Genomic DNA, 26,673 nt, shown 5'->3' with positions numbered 1-26,673 from the left:
CTTAATAAATGATATTATCATTATTATTAGACTGTGAGCCCGTTGTTGGGTAGGGACTGTCTCTCTGTGTTGCCAACTTGTGCTTCCCAAGCGCTTAGTACTGTGCTCTGCACACAGTAAGCGCTCAATAAATAGTCTCCCCCTTCTAGACTGTGAGCCCGTTGTTGGATAGGGACCGCCTCCCTATGTTGCCAACTTGTACTTCCCAAGCGCTTAGTACAGTGCTCTGTGCACAGTAAGCGCTCACTAAAGGAGCGCTTACCGAAAAGCAGCGTGGCTCAGTGGAAAGAGCCCGGGCTTTGGAGTCAGAGGTCATGGGTTCAAATCCCAGCTCCGCCACTTGTCAGCTGTGAGACGTTGGGCAAGTCACTTCACTTCCCTGAGCCTCAGTTCCCTCTTCTGCCAAATGGGGATGAAGACTGGGAGCCCCACGGGGGACAACCTGATGACCTTGCATCTCCCCAGCGCTTAGAACAGTGCTTGGCACGTAGTAAGCGCTCAACGAATACCATCATTATTGTTAAAGGTGGACGCACTTGTCAGCCGTGTGACTTTGGGCAAGTCACTTCACTTCTCTGGGCCTCAGTTACCTCCTCTGTAAAACGGGGATGAAGACTGTGAGCCCCGCGGGGGGCGACCTGATCACCTTGTAACCCCCCAGCGCTTAGAACAGTGCTTCATTCATTCGTTCATTCATTCCGTCGTAGTTATCGAGCGCTTACTGTGTGCAGAGCACTGTACTAAGCGCTTGGGAAGTAGGGAAGCAGCGTGGCTCCGCGGAAAGAGCCCGGGCTTTGAAGTCAGAGGTCATGGGTTCAAATCCCGGCTCTGCCACTGGGCAGCTGTGGGACTTTGGGCAAGTCACTTCACTTCTCAGCGTGGCTCAGTGGAAAGAGCCTGGGCTTTGGAGTCGGAGGTCATGGGTTCAAGCCCCGGCTCCACCAATTGTCAGCTGTGTGACTTTGGGCAAGTCACTTCACTTCTCTGTGCCTCAGTTACCTCATCTGTAAAATGGGGATTAAGACTGTGAGCCCCCCGTGGGACAACCTGATTACCTTGTAACCTCCCCAGTGCTTAGAACAGTACTTTGCACAAAGTAAGCGCTTAATAAATGCCGTCATTATTATTATTATTATTATTATTATTCTCTGGGCCTCAGTTACCTCCTCTGTAAAATGAGGATTAAGACTGTGAGGTGGGACAACCTGATCACCTTGTAACCTCCCCAGTGCTTAGAACAGTGCTTTGCACATAGTAAGCACTTAATAAATGCCATCATTATTATTATTATTATTCTCTGGGCCTCAGTTACCTCCTCTATAAAATGAGGATTAAGACTGTGAGCCCCACATGGGACAACCTGATCACCTTGTAACCTCCCCAGTGCTTAGAACAGTGCTTTGCACATAGTAAGCACTTAATAAATGCCGTCATTATCATTATTATTATTATTATTCTCTGGGCCTCAGTTACCTCCTCTGAAAAATGGGGATGAAGACTGTGAGCCCCACGGGGGACAACCTGATCACCTTGCAAATTCCCCAGCGCTTAGAATGGTGCTTTGCACATAGTAAGTGCTTAATAAATGCCATCTTAATAAACGTCCCCCTCTCCATCCCCCCATCTTACCTCCTTCCCTTCCCCACAGCACCTGTATATATGTATATATGTTTGTACATATTTATTACTCTATTTATCTATTTATTTATTTTACTTGTACATATCTATTTTATTTATTTTATTTTGTTAGTACGTTTGGTTTTGTTCTCTGCCTCCCCCTTTTAGACTGTGAGCCCGCTGTTGGGTAGGGACCGTCTCTCTATGTTGCCAGCTTGGACTTTCCAAGCACTTAGTCCAGTGCTCTGCACACAGTGGGCGCTCAATAAATACGATTGATTGATTATTTTATTTTGTTAGTACGTTTGGTTTTGTTCTCTGCCTCCCCCTTCTAGACTGTGAGCCCGCTGTTGGGTAGGGACCGTCTCTCTATGCTGCCAGCTTGGCCTTCCCAAGCGCTTAGTCCAGTGCTCTGCACACAGTAAGCGCTCAATAAATACGACTGATTGATGGAGTGATTGATTATGATTATTAAGGACGATTGACTCTGCACACAGTAAGCGCTCAATAAATACGATTGATTGATTGATTGATTATTTTATTTTGTTAGTACGTTTGGTTTTTGTTGTCTGCCTCCCCCTTTCAGACTGTGAGCCCGCTGTTGGGTAGGGACCGTCTCTCTGTGTTGCCATCTTGGCCTTCCCAAGCGCTTAGTGCAGTGCTCTGCACACGGTAAGCGCTCAATAAATACGATTGATTGATTGATTATTTTATTTTGTTAGTACGTTTGCTTTTGTTCTCTGCCTCCCCCTTCAAGCCTGTGAGCCCGCTGTTGGGTAAGGACCGTCTATGTTGCCAGCTTGGCCTTCCCAAGCGCTTAGTCCAGTGCTCAGCACACGGTTAGCGCTCAATAAATACGACTGATTGATGGAGTGATTGATTATGATGATTAAGGACGATTGACTCTGCACACAGTAGGCGCTCAATAAATACGATTGATTGATTGATTATTTTATTTTGTTAGTATGTTTGGTTTTGTTCTCTGCCTCCCCCTTCTAGCCTGTGAGCCCTCTGTTGGGTAGGGGCCGTCTCCCTATGTTGCCAGCTTGGACTTCCCAAGCGCTTAGTGCAGTGCTCTGCACACGGTAGGCGCTCGATCATCATCATCATCATCATCAATCGTATTTATTGAGCGCTTACTATGTGCAGAGCACTGTACTAAGCGCTTGGGAAGTATAAATTGGCAACATATAGAGACAGTCCCTACCCAACAGTGGGCTCACAGTCTAAAAGGGGGAGAGAGAGAACAAAACCAAACATACTAACAAAATAAAATAAATAGAATAGATATGTACAAGTAAAATAAATAAATAAATAGAGTAATAAATATGTACAAACATATATACATATATACAGGTGCTGTGGGGAAGGGAAGGAGATAAGATGGGGGGATGGAGAGGCGGACGAGGGGGAGAGGAAGGAAGGGGCTCAGTCTGGGAAGGCCTCCTGGAGGAGGTGAGCTCTCAGTAGAGCCTTGAAGGGAGGAAGAGAGACTGATTGATGGAGTGATTGATTATGATTATTAAGGACGATTGACTCTGCACACAGTAAGCGCTCAATAAATACGATTGATTGATTATTTTATTTTGTTAGTACGTTTGGTTTTGTTCTCTGCCTCCCCCTTTCCGACTGTGAGCCCGCTGTTGGGTAGGGACCGTCTCTCTATGCTGCCAGCTTGGCCTTCCCAAGCGCTTAGTCCAGTGCTCTGCACACAGTAGGTGCTCAATAAATACAATTGATTGATTGATTATTTTATTTTGTTAGTACGTTTGCTTTTGTTCTCTGCCTCCCCCTTTTAGACTGTGAGCCCGCTGTTGGGTAGGGACCGTCTCTCTATGTTGCCAGCTTGGCCTTCCCAAGCGCTTAGTCCAGTGCTGTGCACACAGTAGGCGCTCGATAAATACGACTGATTGATGGAGTGATTGATTATGATGATTAAGGACGATTGACTGCACACAGTAGGCGCTCAAGAAATACGATTGATTGATTGTTTATTTTATTTTGTTAGTACGTTTGGTTTTGTTCTCTGCCTCCCCCTTCTAGCCTGTGAGCCCGCTGTTGGGTAGGGGCCGTCTCTCTATGTTGCCAGCTTGGCCTTCCCAAGCGCTTAGTCCAGTGCTCTGCACACAGTAGGCGCTCAATAAATACGACTGACTGATGGAGTGATTGATTATGATTATTAAGGACGATTGACTCTGCACACAGTAGGCGCTCAATAAATACGATTGATTGATTGATTGATTATTTTATTTTGTTAGTACGTTTGGTTTTGTTCTCTGCCTCCCCCCTCTAGACTGTGAGCCCGCTGTTGGGTAGGGACTGTCTCTATATGTTGCCAACTTGTACTTCCCAAGCGCTTAGTGCAGTGTTCTGCACACAGTAAGCGCTCAATAAATACGACTGATTGATGGAGTGATTGATTACGATGATTAAGGACGATTGACTCTGCACACAGTAGGCGCTCAAGAAATACGATGGATGGTGATGATGATGACTGAGTGCTGGCCCTTTAAGGACACGGGGGCCGGGGGCTGGCCACGCATGCGCGGGCTAGGAGCCCCCTCCCCTCCTCCAGCCCACCCCCATCCCAGGGAGGAGTCCTGGTCCCGGGGAGGGGGCCCCTCGTCGCCAGCATCCCGACCCCGGAGGACACGGTGGCCATCCGAGGCCCGGGCCTCGCCCTCTGCCAATCAATCAATCGTATTTATCGAGCTCTTACTGTGTGCAGAGCACTGGGCCAAGCGCTGCCCCCCAAGGACTGTGCAGGTCGCCCCCCAACCCGGCTCGGTCGCCCAGGCCCCGCGGGGATGGCATCGGGGGTCGCCCTGGAGCCCCCAGTTAAGTGACTGCCCCCCAATCCCCCTTCCCCGTTCTCCTTGTCTCGGAGGGGTTGGCCCAGACAAAGGGCACTGTCGTCCAGACAGTTGCCCCTGTCCACCCCGAGAGGTGCTCAGGAGACAGCCGGCTGCGATGCCATCGAGGGGGGGGCACGCGTGGACCCCAGGATCCCCCCCATCCCAAGGCGGGAGTCGGTGCCGGACGCGTGTCTCGTTCCTCCTTCAGCAGCCCCAAGCCATTGTCTTTTAGTGAGCACTGTTGGGTAGGGACTGTCTCTATATGTTGCCAACTTGCGCTTAGTACAGTGCCCTGCACCCAGTAAATACGATTGATTGATTGATTGATTGTTCAGCCCCCTTGCTCCGGACCTGATGGGATGGGCTGCCTTCTTTCTCATCCAAGTCTGGAGCAAGGGGGAGAGGGCGCGTTTTCTGTCACCTATTTTGTCAAAGAAAAAAGGACCTTCAGGATCACCCTCCCCCACTTCCAGGAGCCTCTCTGGTCCAGAGTGGCTCCTAATGTTGCACTGATTCTCTTTTTCTTATTTATTATTTTATGTGGAAAGAACCACGCCCAGGTTTCTTAAGGGGGCACCGCACTCCGGTTGGAAATGCATTGTTCCTCTGGCAGGCGGTGGATGGGTAGTGTCCTGTGAGCTACCTACAGTTTCGTGGGATTCCCCCCACCCACCCCACACTGAAATATTTTTTTTTCAAGACCGTGGGATGCTGGGGGGCAGAAGGGGGGCCGTCGGAGGGGCTGCCGCCTCCTCTGCCACCGGAGCCAGGAGGTCGGAGGCCGGAGAAGGGGCTGCCCAGAGGGAAGAGGAGCAAGAGGAGGAGGGGGATGAAGATCTCCGGGAAGGAGGCGTCCCCTTCTTCGTCAACCGTGGCGGCCTGCCCGTGGACGAGCCCACGTGGGAGCGGATGTGGAAGCACGTGGCCAGAATCCACCCCGACGGGGTGAAGGTGGCACAGAGGATCCGCGGGGCCACAGACCTGCCCAAGGTGAGCGAGGCCTTCTGCGGGGCAGGGGCGGGATGCCAAGGGGGCTTGGGGGCTTGGGGCAACGGAAGGATGCCCGGGGTGGGGGGCATCGAGGGAGGGAACGGCGAGCAGGTGAGGAGGAGTAGGCCGAGTGGCCTGCCGTCTTATTGATGTGGTCTTTGAGCGGTGGTCACTCTGGCCCTGGTTGGAAAAAGACCAGAACGGAGAGCCTGGAGTGGAACGGGAGACCCAGTTATCATCATCATCATCATCAATCATATTTATTGAGCGCTTACTATGTGCAGAGCACTGTACTAAGCGCTTGGGAAGTACAAATTGGCAACATGTAGAGACAGTCCCTACCCAACAGTGGGCTCACAGTCTAAAAGGGGGAGGCAGAGAACAAAACCAAACATACTAACAAAATTATAAAATAGAGTAGATATGTACAAATAAAATAGAGTAATAAATATGTACAAACATATATACATATATACAGGTGCTGTGGGGAAGGGAAGGAGGTAAGATGGGGGGGATGGAGAGGGGGACGAGGGGGAGAGGAAGGAAGGGGCTCAGTCTGGGAAGGCCTCCTGGAGGAGGTGAGCTCTCAGCGGGGCCTTGAAGGGAGGAAGAGAGCTAGCTTGGCGGATGGGCAGAGGGAGGGCATTCCAGGCCAGGGGGATGACGAGGGCCGGGGGTCGATGGCGGGACAGGCGAGAGTTATCTTCGGGATGGAGGGAGGGTTAGGCCCCGGTGCGTGGATCGAAAAAAGGGTGACATCTAATTACCCCAGCTTCTCAGGCAGTAGCCATGACAGGGTGGGACTCCCCAGGCCAGGCTGACTCTGCAGCTTGGGAGCACAGACTCAGGAGCTCCTGCGGGGAGCCACGCTCAAGGAGCAAACCTGGGACAAGGCACTTTGCACCAGGGCAGCCCAGGCGGGGGTCTCGGCGAGACCACTGATGACAGAGAACCTCCAGGGATGTAGGCCGCTTCTGCTCCCAGGATGCAGGGAGAGGGGAAGGGAGCAGCGGAAACGCTGATCACACTCCAGAGGGGGCGGGGAGGATGGTGCAGAACCACAGAAAGAGAAGCAGCAAACTCAAAACTTGCTGTGGATGAAAGGAAAGTGCAGGGCCCTTCAGTAAGTCTTGCTGATTGATGCTGCCCTAGGGAGCATCCTCAATAATAATAAAAAGAATTAATAATAATTCTGGTACTTGAGCGCTTACTGTGTGCCAGGCACTGTACTAAGCGCTGGGGTGGATGTAAGCAAATCGTGTTGGATACGCTCCCTGTCCCATGTGGGGCTCACAGTCTCAATCCCCATTTTACAGATGAGGAAACTGAGGCACAGTGTAGTGACTTGCCCAAGGTCACACAGCGGACAAGTGGCGGAGCCGGGATTAGAACCCACAACCTTCCGCTCCCAGGCTTATGCTCTACCCACTGCGCCATGCTGTCAGTCGGTCAATCCCGTATGTATTGAGCACCTACTGTGTGCAGAGCACTGTGGTAAGCACTTGGGAGAATACAATATAACAGACACGTGCCAACTTGTACTTCCCAAGTGCTTAGTACAGTGCTCTGCACACACTAAGCGCTCAATAAATACGATTGATTGATTCCCTGCCCACAACGAGCTTACGGTCTAGAGGGGGAGTCTTGAGTGGAGGAGTTTCCCAGGGAGGGAGCCATTCCTTTAGTCGGGGTTGACCAAAGAGTCCCAGGAAGTTTCTTACCTTATTCTCAAGGTCCTGGTAAGAGTCAGAATTCTGTGAGGGTAGGACAGTGCGATGTTTACCAGGAATCAAGGCTAAAGTGTTTAAGGCAGGTCGTTCTGACAAACTACTTGGAAGAAAGTGGAACTAGATTTGGGGGGGAAAAGTCATATCACTGGATCCTCATTTAGCCCATTTCTCCTGAGTTCCTCCAAATGGTTTACAGACTTCAGACCCAAGTTCTTCCCCAGAAAAGGAGTCAGCACTGTCTCCACTGAGGGACACCAGAAGACACTGGGAAAGTCATTTCCTGGCACAGTACTAAGCGCTGGGGTAGATACAAGCTAATCAGATTGAGCAAAGTCCGTGTCTCACACGGGGCTCACAGTGTTAATCCCCATTGTACAGATGAGGCAACTGTGGCACAGAGAAGTGAAGTGACTTGCCCAGGGTCACACAGCAGACAAGTGGCAGAGTGGGATTAGAATTTAGGTCCTTCTGACTCTCAGGCCAGTATTTTAACTACTCGGTCGTGCTGTCTCTCCCTCTCCCCCTTCCTCTTTCCCCACAGCACTCTTGGCCCCTTTCTGTTACTGGGTTTCCTTGTTACCAGAAAGGAGGGAGGGTATTGGCCTCCCCCCTTCTCATCCAGGAAAGGATGATGACTTGAGCCTGTGGCATCATTGTCCTCAGGTACACAATTTTGAGTCCATCACTGCCTCAGGGCCGGCAACTCAGCAAGTTTGGGCTGAGTTGGGGGTTTTCAGGAAATGAGAAAGGAGAAATATTAGTCAGCGCTGGGAAGACATAAAGCTTCTCCTGTGGTGACTGGGAAGCCCCCTTCAGCCTTGAACAGAAAGACCGCCCGGAAGCCATAGAGAAGCCACTTGATGTTCACTGTCTCACTTCCCCCAGTTGGGCGACCTAAAAGGGATCAATAGGAACAGGGAGAGAAAGGCCAACTGGGCCGGTGTTGGGAGGGGGAGAGCGGGTGATTTCAATGAGAAATCACCTCCACGACATCGCCAAGGTCCGCCCTTTCCTTTCCATCCGAACCGCTACCTTGTTAGTACGGTCATTCATCATATCCCGACTGAATTACTGCATCAGCCTCCTTTCTGATCTCCCAACCTCCTGTCTCTCCCCACATCAATCTGTACTTCCCTCTGCTGCCCGGATTATCTTTCTACAGAAAAGCTCTGGGCACGTCACCTCCCTTCTCAGAAATCTCCAGTGGTTGCCTATCAACCTTCATATCAAGCAAAAACTCCTCACTCTTAGCATCAAAGCTCTCCATCACCTTGCCCCCCCACCTCACCTCCCTTCTCTCCTTCTTCAGCCCAGCGCTCACACTCCGCTCCTCTTCTGCTAACCTCCTCACTGTGCCTCTTTCTCGCCTGTCCCACCACACCCTACCTCCGGCCTGGAATGCCCTCCCTCCTCACATCTGCCAAACTAGCACACTTCCCCCTTCAAAGCCCTACTGAACACTCACCTCCTCCAGGAGGCCTTCCCAGACTGAGTCCCTCTTTTCCTGTGTTCCTCCTCCTCCCCTCCCCATCGCCCTGACTCCCTCCCTCTGCTCCACCCCCCTCCCCGCCCCACAGACTTGTGTATATATGTACATATTTATTATTCTATTTATTTTGTTAATGATGTTCATATATCTATAACTTTATATTGATGCTGTTAATGCCTGTCTGCTTGTTTTATTGTCTGTCTCTCCCTTTCTAGACTGTGAGCCCATTATTGGGTAGGGATTATCTCTCTTTGTTGCCAAATTATACTTTCCAAGCGCTTAGAACAGTGCTCTGCACACAGTTACTGCTCAATAAATACGACTGAATGAATGAATGAGAAGCAGCATAGTGTAAGGGATAGAGCACGGGCCTGGGAATCAGAAGGATCCAGTTTCTAATCCTGGCTCTGCTACTTGTCTGCCGGGTGACCTTGGGCAATTAACTTCTCTGTACCTCAATTACCTCAACTGTAAAATGGGGATTAAGACTGCGATTCCCATGTGGGACAGCGACTGTGTCCAAACTGATTTGCTTGTATCCACCCCAGCACTTAGTAAGGGGCCGGGCACATAGTTAAGTGCTTAACAAATACCACTTATTATTATTATTATTAAGAGAGACGGCACCCTCCCACAGTGGTGTTTATTGAGCAGTTACAGTTTGCAGATCACTGTACTAAGCTCTTGAGTATTATATAACAGAGTGATAAACGTGTTACGGCCCACAGTGAACTTCCCAAACAGCCTGTCTGTCTTTCCCTGACACTGAGGTTAGCAGTTCCTCAACTTCAGGACAGCGGTGGGTTTCCCCAGGAGTTTTTCAGCTTCTTGTCTTTTCCTACTCAGGAGGCCCTGGCAAGGTCTTTCGGTCCCTTGTCCCTTCGCCTGGTTCTGAGTCTCCTCCATCTCCCCTGGACGCATCCAGGGTCCGTGACGGTGGGAGGGAGAAAGAGCCACATTTTAACTTAAGCTGCCTGTCGCCTGGCTAAACACCCCAGAGAACTGTAAGGGAAATAAAGCGATTACATACGTTGCCCTCGTACCTGTGTGATGGTCTGGGAAAATGAGTGGAGGCCACTGGTTCACTAGCACAGAGAGTGAACCTGGGGATTTGGCGGCGGTTGGGGGGCTTTTCTGGAAGCTTTTGCATCCAATTTCAGGCCTTGATAGCATCATCGGATGACTGGCTTTTACTCGGGCTTGTGTGTTAGGGCAATAAGCAGGGACAGAGCTTCCTCCACTTTTGACCGATACCCAGGAAAACAGTGCTTATAGTCTCGACCTGCCTAGGCTCATTACCTACGTCAGGGCAGTCCCAGGAAGCAAGGACCAGACTCTCATGGTAGCCAGCCATGGCAACAACAGATACATGGGAGAAGCAGCGTGGCTCAGTGGAAAGAGCACGGGCTTTGGAGTCAGAGGTCATGGGTTCAAATCCCGGCTCTGCCAACTGTCAGCTGTGTGACTTTGGGCAAGTCACTCAACTTCTCTGGGCCTCAGTGACCTCATCTGTAAAATGGGGATTGACTGTGAGCCCCACGTGGAACAACCTGATCACCTTGTAACCTCCCCATCGCTTAGAACAGTGCTGTGCACATAGTAAGCGCTTAATAAATGCTATCATTATTATTGTTATTATTATTATTATGGCCTATACAGCCTTCAGTGCTGCTCCCTGAGCTCCCCCTGCCCAATGGCTTCCCTGCGTGGGAGCGTCCAGTCAGTAGAAGCCTCTACTGCGAGGTAAAGGAAGTCAGTTGACCGTATTTACAGAGTGCTTACTCTGTGCAGAGCATTGTATTAAGTGCTTGGGACAGTATGATATTACAGACACAGGCTCTGCCCACAATGAGCTTACACTCTAGACGGGGAGACAGGCATTAATATAAATAAATCACAGATATGTACGTAAGTGCCGAGAGGCTCCAGCCCCCCGGTCCTTTTGCCGTGAGGAACTTCATGGCTGGAGTGCAGAGTTAAAGGGAAAGCGTGCACAGGACTGGCTGCTTGTGACCCCTGCGTCACTGGGTCACTGCATCACTGTCACAGCCTGGTTCCATTCACCTCCCTGGTGGTAGGCGGACCTGACCTCGGAGTAAAAACCACAGCTTAAAGCGATGGGACTGCTGGGGATGTAGATTGGGATAGAAGCTCAGACTCCTCTCTTTGAGATCCCACTCACACAGTGTAACAGGGCTTCCTGTTTCCTTTGGACTCCCAGAAGGGCTGGACCCCAGCATCTCAAACAAGGGGCTAGTTTGCAAAGCTTCACGGCCCCTTTTTCTCTGGGGCTAGTGCCATGGGATCCAGCTGTGAGGCTGGACCTCGGGCCCCACGCCAAACTGACCTCCGAACTGGTCCGGTTGTTGGGTAGGGACCGTTTCTATATGTTGCTGACGTGTACTTCCCAAGTGCTTAGTATAGTGCTCTGCACACAGGAAGCGCTCAATAAATATGATGGAGTGAATGGTCCAGCCTGAAGGAGACGATCCAACTTTAGGTGGTCACGGATTTCAGAGTCCCGTGACCCTATTACGGCCCTATTTGCGGCCAAGGTAGTGAGAAGGGGCCCCTAAGATGCGGTGGACATGGCAGTGGGGTTGGTGGCGGGGGGGACACATTTATGTCCATAAGTGTAATTTATTTATTTATATTATGTCTGTTTCCCCCTCTAGACTGTAAGCTCATTGTGGGCAGGGAATGTGTCTATTTACTGTTATATTGCATTCTCCCAAACACTTAGTAAAGTGCTCTGCACATGGTAAGGACTCCATAAATACGATTGACTGACAGGAGAAGGAGGAAGAGGCAGAAGGGACAGCTGTTTACCCCCCTCAACCAACCTCAGCCATCCCCACAGCTTCTCCACCATCCTTGCCGTGGATGGGTTGGCCTTACTGAGGCCAGGCGTGAATGGCAGGTTGTTTTTCATTTTTAACGGTATTAAGCTACGTGCCAGGTACCGTTCTAAGCACTGGGGCAAATACAAGACAATCAAGTGGGACCCAGTCCGTGTCCCACCTGGGCCTCTCAGTCTTAATCACCATTTTACAGATGAGGGAAGTGAGGCACAGAGAAGTTAAGTGACATGCCCGCAGTCACACAGCACACAAAAATTCGGGTCCAGTACTAGAACTCGGGTCCTTCTGATTCCCAGGCCTGTGCTGTTTCCACTAAGCAACGGTGCATGGGCTTTCTGCCGGAAGCCCATATTCTTGTCCTCCTGAGTGCCGTGATTACCTAGAGTGGCTGCTACAGTGGAGCAGGAATATCGAGGGGGATGAGGGATGGCAGGGTGGCCACAGGAAGCCCAATCCCAACCTGCACCCGACAGTGTGCCGGCTGCAGCACATCCGAGCCAGGAGTAAATGGAAATTTGTTCTGTGGTATTGCCTTTCCTGGATTATCCCATCTGCCGATAACACTGCCGCGCTTCCTGCCGAGAAGTTGCAAACTTGATGCCATCCTTGACACTCCTCTCTGTCTGTTACTGCCAATCAATCAATCAATCAATCAATCGTATTTATTGAGCGCTTACTGTGTGCAGAGCACTGTACTAAGCGCTTGGGAAGTCCAAGTTGGCAACATATAGAGACGGTCCCTACCCAACAGTGGGCTCACAGTCTAAAAGGGGGAGACAGAGAACAAAACCAAACATACTAACAAAATAAAATAAATAGAATAGATATGTACAAGTAAAATAAATAAATAGAGTAATAAATATGTACAAACATAAATACATATATACAGGTGCTGTGGGGAAGGGAAGGAGGTAAGATGAGGGGGGTGGAGAGGGGGACGAGGGGGAGAGGAAGGAAGGGGCTCAGTCTGGGAAGGCCTGCTGGAGGAGGTGAGCTCTCAGTAGGGCCTTACTCTGCCTACTTTGTCATCCGCAGTATCCTACTGATTCTTCCTTGATAATATTGCTCAGATGTGTTGGGCAAGTCACTTCACTTCTCTGTGCCTCAGTTACCTCATCTGTATAATGTGGAGTAAGACTGTGAGCCCCCGTGGGACAACCTGATCACCTTGTAACCTCCCCAGTGCTTGGAAAGTGCTTTGCACGTAGTAAGCACTTAATAAATGCCATTATTATTATTATTATTATTATTATTATTATTATTATTATCATTATGTGTGTCCTTCCACCCCTTCCTCACGTCCACCACCCTGGTTCAAGCCCCCTCACCTCCTGGCTGGCCTCTCTGTCCTGAGCGTCCTTCCTCTTCATTCTATACGTTTTTTGGTCAGTCTGTCTGTACTGCACACATCCTCTTCTTAAACCTGTTTGGAATACATCACTCCCCACTTCCCAATCCTCTAATGGCAGCCCTGGGCTTCTCCAGAAAACAAAAACTCCTGACAATTTGATTTGGAGGCTCTCTGTCAGCCATCTTCCTCTGACCTTTCCACTTTCTCCTGCTCTATCCCAGCTTATCCTCTTTGCACCTTCCAGGCTAGCCTTCTAACTCTCTCTCCCTCACGACTTCCTCCCCTCTCTGACCCAGTGTTCACAGCTTTCCCTGTCATGAAACATTCTCCCCCAATCGATATCTCTCCCCACCCTCACAGGCCTCCTAAAAAGTCACCTCTCTGAGAAGAAAATCCTTGTCTCTTCCTCCACCTTCCGTGAACATTCCCCCAACCTCCTTAGCATTCATGGTTATTCAGTCAGTTCTATGAACAACCAAATCCACCAATCAGTTAGGTTTGTTGAGCATCTTAGCGTGGGCAGAACACTGTACTAAGCCCTTAGAAGAGAGTGAAAGTTAGAAGATATGATCGCTGCCCTCGGGGAGCTTAGAGTTAGCTGGAGAGACATAACATATGGGGGAGTATTAGAGAATATAAAATATGAGTACATATAAAGGGGTTGTTGGCAACTTGTGTTTGGGTAATGTGGAAGGGCGGATGTAGTAGTTGGGGAATAAAAGATAGGCAGATGAAAAATTAATGGGGGTAGGCCCCGTGGAAGAGCTGTGATCTCAGAAGGGCTTTGAAGATGGGGAGAGCTGTGGTCTGAGAAGCAGCGTGGCTCGGTGGAAAAGAGCCCGGGCTTGGGAGACAGAGGTCACGGGTTCAAATCCCGGCCCTACCAGTTGTCAGCTGTGTGACTTTGGGCAAGTCACTTAGCTTCCCTGTGCCTCAGTGACCTCATCTGTAAAATGGGGGTGAAGACTGTGAGCCCCCCATGGGACAACCAAAAAGTCAGCAGTGAAAAAGATGAGAATGAGGCACAGGTGAGAAGGTCAGCTTGGGAGGAATGATGATTGTGAGCTAGGGTGTGATAGACTAAGAAAATAGAAAAATAGGAAGGAGAGAGAGAGAGAGGACGGACAGCGTTGAAGTCAACGGTCGAGTGTTCACTTGATGTGGAAAAGAGTGACGTCAGCAGAGTGGCGTTTCAGAAAAATGATCTGAAGAGCAGAGTAAAGTAGGGGTTGGAGAGGGAGAGATGAGGTAGGGAGATCAGTGAGGAGACCAATTCAGTAACCAAACCAGAATATGAAGAATACCTGACCAGCATAGTGGCCGTCTAGTTGAAGAGGAGGGTAAGGATTCTGGAAAGGTTGTGATGGAATCCTCTAGACTGTAATCCCATATTGGGCAGGGAACATGTCTGCCAACTCTGTTGTACTCTCCCAAGTGCTTATTACAGTGCTCTGCACACAGTGTCATCAATACCATTGATGATGACTGAGCCCCCTTTTTCTTCTCCCCCTCTCCATCCCCCCGCCCTACTTCCTTCCCCTCCCCACAGCACCTGTATGTATGTTTGTACAGATTTATTACTCTATTTATTTTGCTTGTACATATTTACTATTCTATTTATTTTGTCAATGATGTGCATCTAGCTTTACTTCTATTTATTCTGATGACTTGACACCTGACCACATGCTTTGTTTTGTTGTCTGTCTCCCCCTTCTAGACTGTGAGCCCATTGTTGGGTAGGGACCATCTGTGTATGTTGCCAACCTGTACTTCCCAAGCGCTTAGTACAGTGCCCTGCACACAGTAAGTGCTCAATAAATACAATTGAATGAATGATCAACAGGATTTGGTGACAAATTGAATGTGGAGAGTGAAAGAGAGGGAGGAGTCGAGGACTGTGCCTTGAGAGATGGGGAGGATGGTGGAGTTGTCCAGTGTAATAAGGAAATTAGGTTTAGGAGAGGTTTTGTCAGGGAAGATGAGATCAGTTTTCGACATATTGAACTTTAGGAGGGCTTCCTATAGACATGTCCTTGAGGCAAGCGGAATTGCGAGATGGCAGAGAAAGGGAGATTCCAAGTAGATTTGGAATCAATCACAGTGTGGTAGCTGAAGCAGCAGAGGTGGATAAGTTCCCCAAGGGAGGGAGTGTACACTGAGAAGAGACAATATCCAGAACTCAGCCTCGAAGGGTACCCACAGTTATGGGATAAGAAACCAAGAAAGAACCAACTAAGGAGCAGCCAGAGAGGTGAGAGGGAAAACCGTGAGAGAACTGTATCAGAAAAACCAAGGTTGGAAAGGGACATTGGCAGCTGGCCTCTTGAGGAGGATTAGGACAAAGTAACATCAATCAGATTTGGCAAGGAGGTCATTGGTGATCTTAAACAGAGCGGTCCCAGTGGAGTGGGGTGGAAACCAGATTGTAGCGGCTTAAAAAGGGAGCTGGATGATTCGGTGGGGTCCAGAGAAGGTTTTGTATTTTAGGCTAGGGAGGACCTGGCTGTGTTTAAGGCAGAGGGAACGACACCACGAGACAGTGATGGCCAAGGGAAGTCTTCTAATGTGGTGGGCCTGAGCCACCTGATGCCGTCTCCCTGGCTACAGGGAGTTGTAATCCCGCTAACCCAGGTGACAGTCCGACTTCCATCACCCTCCTCTTCTCCCATCCTGAAACAGGAAGGGCAGTAGCACCTATTTTTAAACTACCACTTTCAATCACAAGCACCTACTATTTGCAGAGCACTGTACTACGGCTTGAGAGAGCACACTGAAGTCAGAAGATAGACTCTCTGTTCTCAAGGTCCCTGTGCTCTTTCAGAGAAAAGAGTACTGCCAAAATCCTTTTATATGCATACGGGCATGCTTTTAGGCATACTCTTATATGCATACTGTTAAACATATCTTGTAAATGGTCTCTTACTTTGAAATCAATAGGGAGGGTGGGGAAAATAAGAACCTCTGCCACTCCCGTTCAAGACTTAAGTCATCGGATTTTCCTTCCCTGTCTTTAGAGGCTCGTCGGTGAGATCATCATCAGTGGTGTTTTTTGAGGACGTACTGTGTGCAGAGGACCGTACTAAGTTCTTGAGAGAGTACAATACAACAGCTTTGGTAGATGCAGTCCCTGCCCAAAGGGAGCTTCCAGTCTGCAGCCATCCGAGCCCTGTGCTGTGAGACTGCTCCGGTGAGGAGAGGGGAACTTGGCTATCCACTCTCCCATCACCCTGACTTGCTCCCTTTATTCATCCCCCCTCCCAGCTCCACAGCACAAATGTACATATCTGTAATTTATTTATATTAATGTCTGTCTCCCCCTCTAGACTGTAATCTTGTTGTGGGCAGGGAATGTGTCTGTTAATTGTTACATTGTACTCTCCCGTGTGCTTAGTACAGTGCTCTGCACACAGTCAGTGCTCAGTAAATATGATTGCATGCGTGAATGAAGAGGTGGCCAGAGATGCAACGTGGGGAAAGCCGGGTCCAGCCAGTCATCTTAGTGAGGAAGCCAGGACAAGTGTGGAACGGAAAGGAGTCTGAAGGCAGGGACCGGCCTGTGCTTCCTTTCTTTTTGTGTCTGCTGGGAAATGATATCACAGTGAGTCAGTCGACTCGGAGTCCCCAGGCAGCCGAGGCTCCCCCCTTTTCAGTCAGCAGAAAGACTTCTCTGCCCTGTCCTGCCTAACGCCAACCCTGAGTTGCTCTAAGCTCCCTTTCCACGGCCGCCCACCTGTCCGTGAGATTTCCTGAGCACTTACTCTGTACACAGCACTGCACTAAGCACTTGGGAGAGCACAATGCAATGCCACTGGGCAGCTGTGTTGCTTCCCTACCGGAACAAAGGCCTGAAAGGAAGCGCCTGCCTCGGTTGCTGTGGCTTGTTGTTCCGTCAGCCGAACAGGGCTTGCGGTTGTCACTGCACCCGCTCCCGTCACCTCCGGAGAGCTGTCTCTGACGGGGCGGCAGGAAGAGGTACCAACTGGATGAGGGTGCCCACTCGCTCTCCAAGTAACCTGCTCGCTCTTCTTTCCCGCAGATTCCCATACCAAGCGTGCCTGCGTTCCAGTCATCCACAGCCATCCCCGAGCGCCTGGAAGCCATTCAGCGCTACATCAGGGAGCTGCAGTATCCTTTGCTCCAGCATCTGGAAGGATCTGCTCCCCTATAAGACCTGAATTTAACCTGTAGTTTTCGCCCCAGACACGACTACATGATGCCTGGCATGATAGCCAAAAGGAAGCAGCATGGCTCAGTGGAAAGAGCCCGGGCTTTGGAGTCAGAGGTCATGGGTTCAAATCCCAGCTCTGCCAATTGTCAGCTGTGTGACTTTGGGCCAGTCACTTAACTTCTCTGTGCCTCAGTTCCCTCATCTGTAAAATGGGGATTAAGACTGTGAGCCCCCTTTGGGACAACCTGACCACCTTGTAACCTCCCTAGCGCTTAGAACAGTGCTTTGCACATAGTAAGTGCTTAATAAATGCCATTGTTATTATCTGAGATCTAGGGGCTAAACAAGCCCAAAAGGCCACTGAACCTATAAGGACCATGGGCCCAGAACAATGATAAGAATAAGAATGTAAGTTACGGAATCTATTAAGCGCATATTATGTGCCAAGCATTGCCGTAAGCACTGGGGTAGATCCAGTACAATCATGGCAGCCTCAGTCCCTGTTCCACATGGGGCTCACAGCCTAAGGGGTGGGAGAACAGGTATTTAATCTTCATTTTATCGAAGAGAAAATTGAGGCAGGGAGAAGTTAAGTGCCTCATCTAAGGTTATACAGCAGGCAAGCGGTGGAGCTGGAATTAGAACCCAAGCCTCCCTACTCTCAGGCCCACGTTCTTTCCACTGCGCCTCGTTCCAGCCCCACCCCTTCTTGCCCAAGGCTGGCCACCATTTTCCAACAAGAGAAGCATCATGGGCGAGGGACCTTGGATGGGACCTTGAGCAAGTCACTTAAATTTTCTGTGCCTCCGTTACCTCATCTGTAAAATAAAATAAAAGGAAGAGAGGAAAAAATGAGAGCCAGCCAGCCTGAGAGTGTGAGAGCAGAGGAAGAGATGAGGTCAGTGGATGGGACACTGGGCCCACTGGGCCTGACCACTATCCTGCATCTGCTCCTTGGCCTTAACCTTCCGCCTTCAGGTACAATCACACCGGGACACAGTTCTTTGAAATTAAGAAGAGCAGACCTCTGACTGGGTAGGTGTTTGAAGAGGGACCCCTTTCCCTGCCCTGGACCTTGGCTTTTAGGTTCTTTGACTGTCCCTCTCTTGTCTTCTTCAGGGCCATCACCCAAACAATCAGTGGAAGCTCTGGGAGGGACATGGAGAACTAACTCCTGGTTCCCTGCGGCCATCCCTGGTTGAGCTCTTGGGCCGAAGTCCTGATAAAACGGGGATCCCAGAAGGTCAGGCTCAGTGTCATGAGACATTGAACCAGTAATGATAATAATTATGGTACTTGTTAAGCGCTTATGATGTGCCAAGCACTGTTCTAAGCACTGGAGTAGATACAGGGTAATCAGATTGCCCCACGAGGGACTCAGACTTTTAACCCCCGTTTTACAGATGAGGTAACTGAGGCACGGAGAAGTTAAATGACTTGTCCAAGGTCACACCGCAGACAAGTAGCAAAGCTGGGATTAGAACCCACGTCCTCTGACTTCCAAGCCCGTGCTCTTTCCACTAAGCCACACTCCTTTAGGAAATGAGACCCCAGGTTTCTTTGGAACAAGGATGCTCCCACCTCCCCCAACTGTTTGCTGGGGTTTATTCACTGCAGAGAAGTGGAGGCATCAGTCACCTGTGTGGCTTGGACACTGCCCTGGTTTCCCCCAGCCATGCGAAATGTCTCCGAGAGCTACCGTAGCTGCCTGCCCTGTCCTGTCTCTCTGTGCCAATGCTCGCTTCCCAGTCGGGAGCCCCAGCAGTGAGCTTCCCATCTGGGCACAAATCGGGGGGAGCCACATGACGGAGGCTTTTGCACGGCACATATTAGCCATGAGGGACTGACCAGCCCCCACTGTAGTGGCCCCAGGAGATCTGTGCTTGGAATGCTGCCTTTGGGGCAAAGCAGGAAGTGACCACGAGAACCACTTTTTTAACCTTGCCTTTTATCTGCACACCAGACTTTCTCTCCTTCGTTCCATGCCCCCACCATCTCCTCCTTTCCGTCTATACAGTCCCACATTCACACACACACACACACACACTCTCTCTTCCTCTCTCTCTCTCTCTCTCTCTCTCTCTTTCTTCACTAGAGTCGGGGATAGCCATCCCTAGGGCGCAGGGAGCGTGTCAGACTGAGCTTGAGAGGATCTGCTCCAACTCTTCTCCTCTACGTTCTCCCTTCTCGTCCACAAGCTCTGAATAGGTTCCCTTCCTATTCAGAACTGCCTGACATTGCGCCTACCAACTCTATTGTATCGTACTCTCTCAAGCGCTTAGTACTGTGCCCTGCACACAGCAGGCGCTCAATCAGTATCATTGTTGGTTAAATGGATTGTCTGCCCGAGTGTCCTTCCTATATGTCTCCCTCTTTTCTACAGGCTAATGGACCTGGCCAAGGAAATGACCAAAGAGGCTCTGCCAATCAAATGCCTGGAAGCTGTGATCCTGGGAATGTATCCTTTCCCCAGGGTGGGAAGACACAGGAAATATCCCTGTCGTCACGGTGCCCCACTGCTCCTTTTTTCCCTTGGTTTTTTCCTGGTTTTTTCCCTCCTTGTGACTTTCCAATGCTTCCCTCTACACCAAATCCCTGCAGCTCTCTTAGTGGTTCCGAGCAACTCTAGTTCAGCCCAAACCTCTTGGGTTTAGGTCATGATGGTCCAGTCTCAGGGCCCCGCCAGAAGAAAGAGCAGACCAGCACAGTAGATGCTGGAGAGACTCATCCAGGGACCTGGTTTAGTGTGGGCCCCTCCCACCCCCGGGCATCCCTGAGTCCAGGATTGGGTAGGATCGAGTCCTTCCTGGCTCCGGGAGGGACGAGAGGCTTAAGAGCAATCTTCGGCTCCTCCTTACGGGGCCTCGTTGGCGGGGTTCCTACAGCATTGTACTTCCCAAGCGCTTAGTACAGTGCTGTGCACACAGTAAGCGCTCAATAAATATGGTTGATGATGATGATTAAGCAATAGGGTGACCCCAAGAGCTTTAAGCTTCAGGGCTCTCCCTCTGGCACTAATAGTAATAATTGTACTCCTTATATGTCAAGCACTGTTCTAAGCGCTGGGGTAGATAAAAGATCATCAGGCCAGACACCGTCCCTGTCCCACGTGGGGCTCGCAGTCCTACGGATGAGGTCACTTGGGCCCAGGGAAGTTAAGTGACTTGCTCAAGGTCATACAGCAGACAAGTGGCAGAGTCGGGATTAGAAGCCAGGTCCTTCTGACTCCCGGGCCCTACTGTATCCACTAGGCTATTCTGTGTACGCGGCATTTCATTCAATCGTATTTATACATGATACGCTGATACCCTGGCAAGGTGCTGGCTTATATGGGGCAGGTCCCGAGTCAGAATTCAGCTGAAGCCCGCCGGGGGATGGGGCAGCATGTGCAGGGGTGCCGCGGGTCTCCGCAGGTGGTTTTCCTGAGCTGGGGTGGTGTGGCCAGTTACCTCACCAACAGCATGCCCACGCTGGAGCGCTTCCCCATCAGCTTCAAATCCCACTTCTCAGGGAATGACTTCCGCCACATCGTGCTGGGAGTGAACTGCGGGGGCCGCTTTGGGGCCCTGGGCATGAGCCGCCGGGAAGACCTCATGTACAAGCCGCCCACCTTCCGCACGCTCAGCGACCTGGTGCTCGACTTCGAGGCCGCCTACCGCCGCTGCTGGCACGTGCTCAAGAAGGTCAAGCTGGGCCAGTGCGTGTCCCACGACCCGCACAGCGTGGAGCAGATCGAGTGGAAGCACTCCGTCCTCGACCTGGAGAGGCTGGGTCGGGAGGACTTCCGCAAGGAGCTGGAGCGGCACACCCGTGACATGAGGCTGAAGGTGAGCGAGCAGGCGGGCATTATTTTCAGCACCTCCGCGTTGGAGGCTGAGTTTCGTCCTCAGTTGGACGGACCAACTGAGGACTCCCCCTTTTAGACTGTGAGCCCACTGTTGGGTAGGGACTGTCTCTATATGTTGCCAATTTGTACTTCCCAAGCGCTTAGTACAGTGCTCTGCACATAGTAAGCACTCAATAAATACGATTGATGGTGATGATGATGACCAGGGCTCACCCTCCGGGTCGACCCTCCAAGCACTGGACCCGGTCCATGAGGTCATCACCGGTGTGCCAAAGTAGAGGTGGCCACAGGGCCTTGGGCAGAACCTGGCTCTGCCTATAATAATAATAGTAGTAATAATAATAGCGGCTCAGTGAAAAGAGCCCGGGCTTTGGAGTCAGAGGTCATGGGTTCAAATCCGGGCTCCGCCAATTGTCAGCTGTGGGACTTTGGGCAAGTCACTTAACTTCTCTGTGCCTCGGTTGTCTCATCTGTACAATGGGGATTAAGACTGTGAGCCCCACGTGGGACAACCTGATTACCGTGTATCCCCCCAGCGCTTAGAACAGTGCTTGGCACATAGTAAGCGCTTAATAAATGCCATCATGATTATTATTAGTAGTAGTAATAACAATGATAATTGCGGCGATTGTGGCATTTAAGCATTGACAGTGTGCCAAACTCTGTACTAAGCACTGGGTGTAGGGGTTACAAGCTAGGTCGGGTCCAGTCCCTGTCCCACAAGTGTCTCCTGCTCCCTACATATCTACTCTATTATTTATTTTACTTGTACATATCTGCTCTATTTATTTTATTTTGTTAGTATGTTTGGTTTTGTTCTCTGTCTCCCCCTTTTAGACTGTGAGCCCACTGTTGAGTAGGGACTGTCTCTATATGTTGCCAACTTGTACTTCCCAAGCTCTTAGTACAGTGCTCTGCACACAGTAAGTGCTCAGTAAATACGACTGATTGATTGATTGTAGGAAGGAAAATAGGAGCACAGCATCACAGATAGGCACAGGCCCAGCTGCCAGCACCCTCGCCTTTCTCTGGCTACTTTATGTGGGTTTTGTTTTGCCCCGGACCCCAAAGAGTTTCCTGCCCTCTCCCCCACCCGCTTCTTTCTTTGGCCGCTACAGATCAGTAAAGGCGCCGGCCCACCTTCTCCCGGCAAGGATCGGAAGAAGGATGTGTCTTCCCCACAGCGGAGCCAGTCCAGCCCCCACCGCCGCAACAGCCGCGGAGAGAGACGGTGAGACCTGAGACCCCATCCTGATTGGAGTCAGGAAACTTTTTCCCTGGCTCCTCTCCTGTCTGGCCTCTCCCCGGAGTTGGAGCGCTGGCGGAATACTGGCCCCGCTCCGTCCCAGCTAGCCACAGCTGATTGTGGTGGATGCATTGTTGAGTGTGTTGCTGAGTGTCTAGTGCTGTTTGGGCAGTATGAGGGTGTGAGAGTGTGTGTGTGAGAGGGGCAGAAGCCCATGCCAACACCTCAAATATTGCCTGTCATGTTGGTCAGCAACCTCAGCCAAGTTGGGGTCCTGCTTTGGGGACCGGGGTGGGCTACAAGAGGCTTGTTCATCTCCCCTGCCTGGACCTTCCACTGAGTCTAACGGGGCTTATCTTCCCTCTCTCCTCCCCGCAGACCCTCTGGTGAGAAGAAACCGACTGAACCCAAAGCCATGCCAGACCTGAATGGGTACCAGATCCGCGTTTGAGGACAAAGTGATCCGTTCTGCCCACCGCGGGCTCAGCGCCCATGGTCTCAGCTCCCACGGTATCAGCGCCGGCTCCCACCCCGGGGCTGGATTCGCCCGCCTGCCGCAAGCGTGGGGAGAAGACCGGGCAGTGATGGGCGGACGGACGGAGGGACAGGGGCACAGCGTGCTCAGCTGCTGTTTCCCTGACCCCAAACCTCTCAAAGCCTGGGAGGTTTTTCGCACGGCCCGATGGGCAGTTAGTATTCCTGGTTTGGGTTTTTTAATTCAGTACAAACGATTTTGGATTTCAGACTAACATATCTGACATTCAGCAGGCCACTCCTGGGCTGGGGTTGTAAGTGCCATGGGGGTGAGAGGCTCTGCCGCTGCTGTCTCCTCCCAGGACCGCATCAGGGTTGTCGAGACCACTCAGGGTGGATTGCCCCGTCCACTTCCATTCCTTTCCACCCTGCCCTGCTCTGAGCTGCATTTGGCAGGCAGAGTCAGGGATTATTGCACCCCCACCCCACTAACCCAAGGACAGCAAGGGCAGAAGAGGAGTCCACTTGAGAATCCCTCTTGTCCCTACTACATCTGGAGGGTCAGTTGTCCCTAAGCCCCCTTTCTCCCCTGCCCTCTGCACAGGAGAGTGAGTCATTCTGGGAATCTCCATTCCCCCGAGCCCCGGGGACCTGGGCAGGCGTGGCCCAGTCGAGGAGAGAAGCCAGCCATCGCAAAGTCTGTGCAGGGCACGCAGTCAGGGTTAGACCCCACCTGCAGGCACAGCCCCTGGAAACTCAAGCCGTGGTCTTGCTCTAAGGAAGGAAGCATTCAGTGGGGAGAGAGACGGAAAGCAAGGCGGGGGAGAGTCCCTCACGCCGTTAGGGGCTTGGGGATCCCCTTGAGGATCTGCTGTGGCGATAGCCTCAAACCTCAGTGAAGTCCATCCCTCCCTGTTCTCCCGTGGCCCTCAGCGGCAGCAGTGACCTCAGACTGGGCTACGGATCGGGGAGGGAGCAGCCGGAGGAGAAGCAGGAGTGGGGCTACAGCAGTCTGTGGAGAAAGGAGATGGTGAGTGTTATTCCCACCAGCGAAGGAGAATGGCTGCTGTGGGCTCTCCCGGGCCTGCTGGACTAGCCACGTCTTCCTTCTTTCCTGGGGGCCATGGGGACCGGGCATGCCCACGGTGTTCTGCTTGGGGCGTTTGTCCCTCTGCTGCCCCTCCACAGCTCCCCACCAGAGCCAAATATGCAGCCTGCACAACGGGTTGGGGACACCCACACACTTCAACCCCAGGTGTGTCGGCCAAGCCAGCTCCTCTCGAGGCTGAGGAGTGCGGAGGGGGATGGGAGAAGGACACGGCCCTAGACTAGCGAGGAGGCAGCGGGGCAGGAGGAGCCAGGCTGCAGCGGGATAGGTGGACGGAGGTAGAATGTGACTGGAATGGCTGGGCAGGTGGGGGTGGGCCAGGAGTAGGAAGCTGAGGAGGTGGGAGAAAGGTGAGGAGTGGGAGGCTGAGGAGGTGGGAGACAGGTAAGGAGGGAGAGGCTGAGCAGGTGGGAGACAGGTCAGGAAGTGCAAGGCAGGTGAAGAGTGAGGCAAATGATAAATAGTAATTGTGGTATTTGTTAAGCGTTTCCTATGTGCCAAGCACTGTAGGAAGCACTGGGGTGGATACAAGCAAATTGGGGCTTGTATCCCCATGGGGCTCACAGTCTTAATCCCCATTTCACAGATGAGGGAACTGAGGCACAGCAAAGTGAAGTGACTTGCCCAAGGCTACGCAACAGACAAGTGGCAGACAAGTGGGGAATTAGAGGCTGGCCAGCAGCGAGAGGCTTTGGTAGAGATGGAGAGGCCGTGGGCCCACATTTTCAGTGAAGGAAAGAACAGAGAAGGCCGTGGGGTAGCAGAGACAAGAGGGTGGAAACAAGGCGGCAGTGAGAGAGGAATGTGCAGGGCCAGTGTAGATCCTGTGTATGATGCTCCAGGGAGTTGGAACTCAAAGGACAGAGATTAGGGAGGGGGAGTTGAGGGCGGGACTACATTTCAGCAAGGCATCCAGGGCAGGGTTTATCCCAGCCAGCTTGGGCCAAGAAAGAGCGGTATATTTTGGGCAGAGAGGAAGATGGAGAGATAGTTGCACTGGCCACCGTCTCCACCCCAGAGGCCCTCCTGTGTGGGTTGGCTACCTTCCGTGCTGTTGCCACAAAATGAGGGTGGAACAGAAATGGAAACAGCTCACGTCTGGGCAAGGGACATTCTGGTGAGCTCCGGCAGGTGAGGCCTGTTGCCAGGAGCTGTGGCCGGGAGAACAGGAAGGGCCGAGAGGGATGGACCGTGGCACCTGTCTCACTTGAGGAAATACAGCCAAGAACAGCAGCTCCAAAACAGGGTTCGTTGGGCCTACGGAAAGACCAGTGATGGGGGGGTACGGGTAGCACACTCAGGAATCTACATCAAATCAGCTGAATCAAGGGTGCCACTTTCGGGCCATCGATCGGGATCAGATTACCAGAAGACAACTGTAGGAGGGCTCCATCAGGTCTGGATAGCAATAGGCTTCCCCATTAGGCTGGCAGAGGGGAAGGGGGCGGGGAGGCTTCTCAGAATAAAGCCGGTTATAGGATCGGAAGGGACTGGGTGGGCAGGAGTGACAATGGGTCCAGTTGGGGCGCAGGGAACAACGGCTGCCTTCTTCCTAAGGGGGAGGGGACGATCTTTATCTTCCAGGCTCCATCCCAGAAGCTCTGCTATCAGAGCAGCTGGGCCTGGGAAGAGCCGGGTGGGATTGGCTCGGCAACCCTCCGCCTCGTCCCTGCAGCCAAAGGCTGCCTTCAAGCCTGCAGGTTTGTTAGGCAGGGTTGTACCTCTCCGGCTTGCTCACTCTCCGCTTTCTTTCCCTTTCACACTGGAGGGCCGGACTTGCTTCCCCAGCCTGGGTCCTTCCTAGGGAGGCCAGCAAGTCACCTATCTTCTCTTCTCTCCCCACTCAATTGGTTGATGGTCCAAGAGGACGATGGTACAGTGGGGGTGGTGCTAACGTCTGCTAGGAGATAGCTGGCTCTGGCTTATGTAGCCACTTCAGGGACCCAAGGGGAAGCGGTTGACGTTGCCTGGTGCCTTGTCAGAGTCAGACTCCTTCCTCTTGCCCTGTTGGCTTGGGTTTTCAGGGGAGCCGCTTTGCCTCACGTACTCCACCTCCCTCGCCTTATCCAGAGCCCTAAGAGTAAATCCGGAACCTCCTCGGCCCCTTTCCCGAATCCTAGGCCCGCAGGAGACAGGGGCGGAGTAAAGTCCGCCCGCCTCTCAGAGCTTCGGCGAAGGAGGCTGAGGTCATCCATGCCCAGGATCCCTTCTTATCCTTGCGTCAGTTCAGTCCGAATCTGCCAGGGGAGAGTCACGTGAGAAACGAGAGTGGTGCTTTGTATTGATCACTAAAGTTTTCTGTTTGTAGCAACCCTTCACGTGGTGTTTCCATGGGCTCCGGCCCCCAAGAGTTGGTCTGGAGGAGCAGGGTGAAGGGAGCAATTCCCCAGCACTTGCCTCCTGCCTCCTCTCAGGCCTGAGGTCTACGAGCCAGAACTTGTTGGTCCCAAGGGCAGGAAGGTGACCACAAGCCTGCACTCTGCTCCGAGGTTCTTCACCCCAACCGGTCTTCTAAGGGGAAGGTGAAGGTGGGGGGCAGTTTTGAGCTGGTCAGTGTGGCTGGAGATGGAGAGTGGTGACCCCTCCCAAGGCCTCCTGGAAGCGAGGAGCTGGGGAAATTGGTTTCCTGTACCTTCATCTCGGTCCCCCACCCCTACTCTTCTGCCCTCAGAACCTAGACTGTTGGCGTGATTTTGTCCCCAGAGAGAGAGGTCAGGTAGTGCCAGGGACAGGAGCCCTCTTTTCCCCAAAGGAAGTTGGGGGAGGGAGGGGAGGCTGAGGAAAGGGGGTGTCATGTGCCATGTGTCCATTTGCATTCTTGCACCGTTTCCCACCGAGCCTCGTGCATTTGTTTCCCACCACACTGGTTCTCAGTCAGAAGCCCATGATCTGTTGGCACTTTGTACAGTGCTGTGCACACAGTAAGCGCTCAATAGA

General features: G+C 51.8%; 1 protein-coding gene across 1 annotated transcript; it reads left to right on the top strand.

Moving 5' to 3' along the window:
- Positions 1-4,271: 4,271 nt before the first annotated feature.
- On the top strand, positions 4,272-24,033 carry VASH1 (vasohibin 1). Its single transcript, XM_038746090.1, has 7 exons — positions 4,272-5,462; positions 16,930-17,018; positions 18,040-18,096; positions 19,445-19,519; positions 20,507-20,888; positions 22,027-22,139; positions 22,533-24,033. The coding sequence occupies exons 1-7, from the start codon at positions 5,181-5,183 to the stop codon at positions 22,603-22,605; spliced, it is 1,071 nt and encodes a 356-aa protein (XP_038602018.1). The 5' UTR covers positions 4,272-5,180; the 3' UTR covers positions 22,606-24,033.
- Positions 24,034-26,673: the final 2,640 nt, after the last annotated feature.

This window comes from Tachyglossus aculeatus, chromosome 1, assembly GCF_015852505.1.
Source record: "Tachyglossus aculeatus isolate mTacAcu1 chromosome 1, mTacAcu1.pri, whole genome shotgun sequence".
NCBI classification, from domain to species: Eukaryota; Metazoa; Chordata; class Mammalia; order Monotremata; family Tachyglossidae; genus Tachyglossus; species Tachyglossus aculeatus.
The sequence above is the reverse complement of the archived record's forward strand: the minus strand, read 5'-3'. Positions and strand labels throughout refer to the sequence as shown.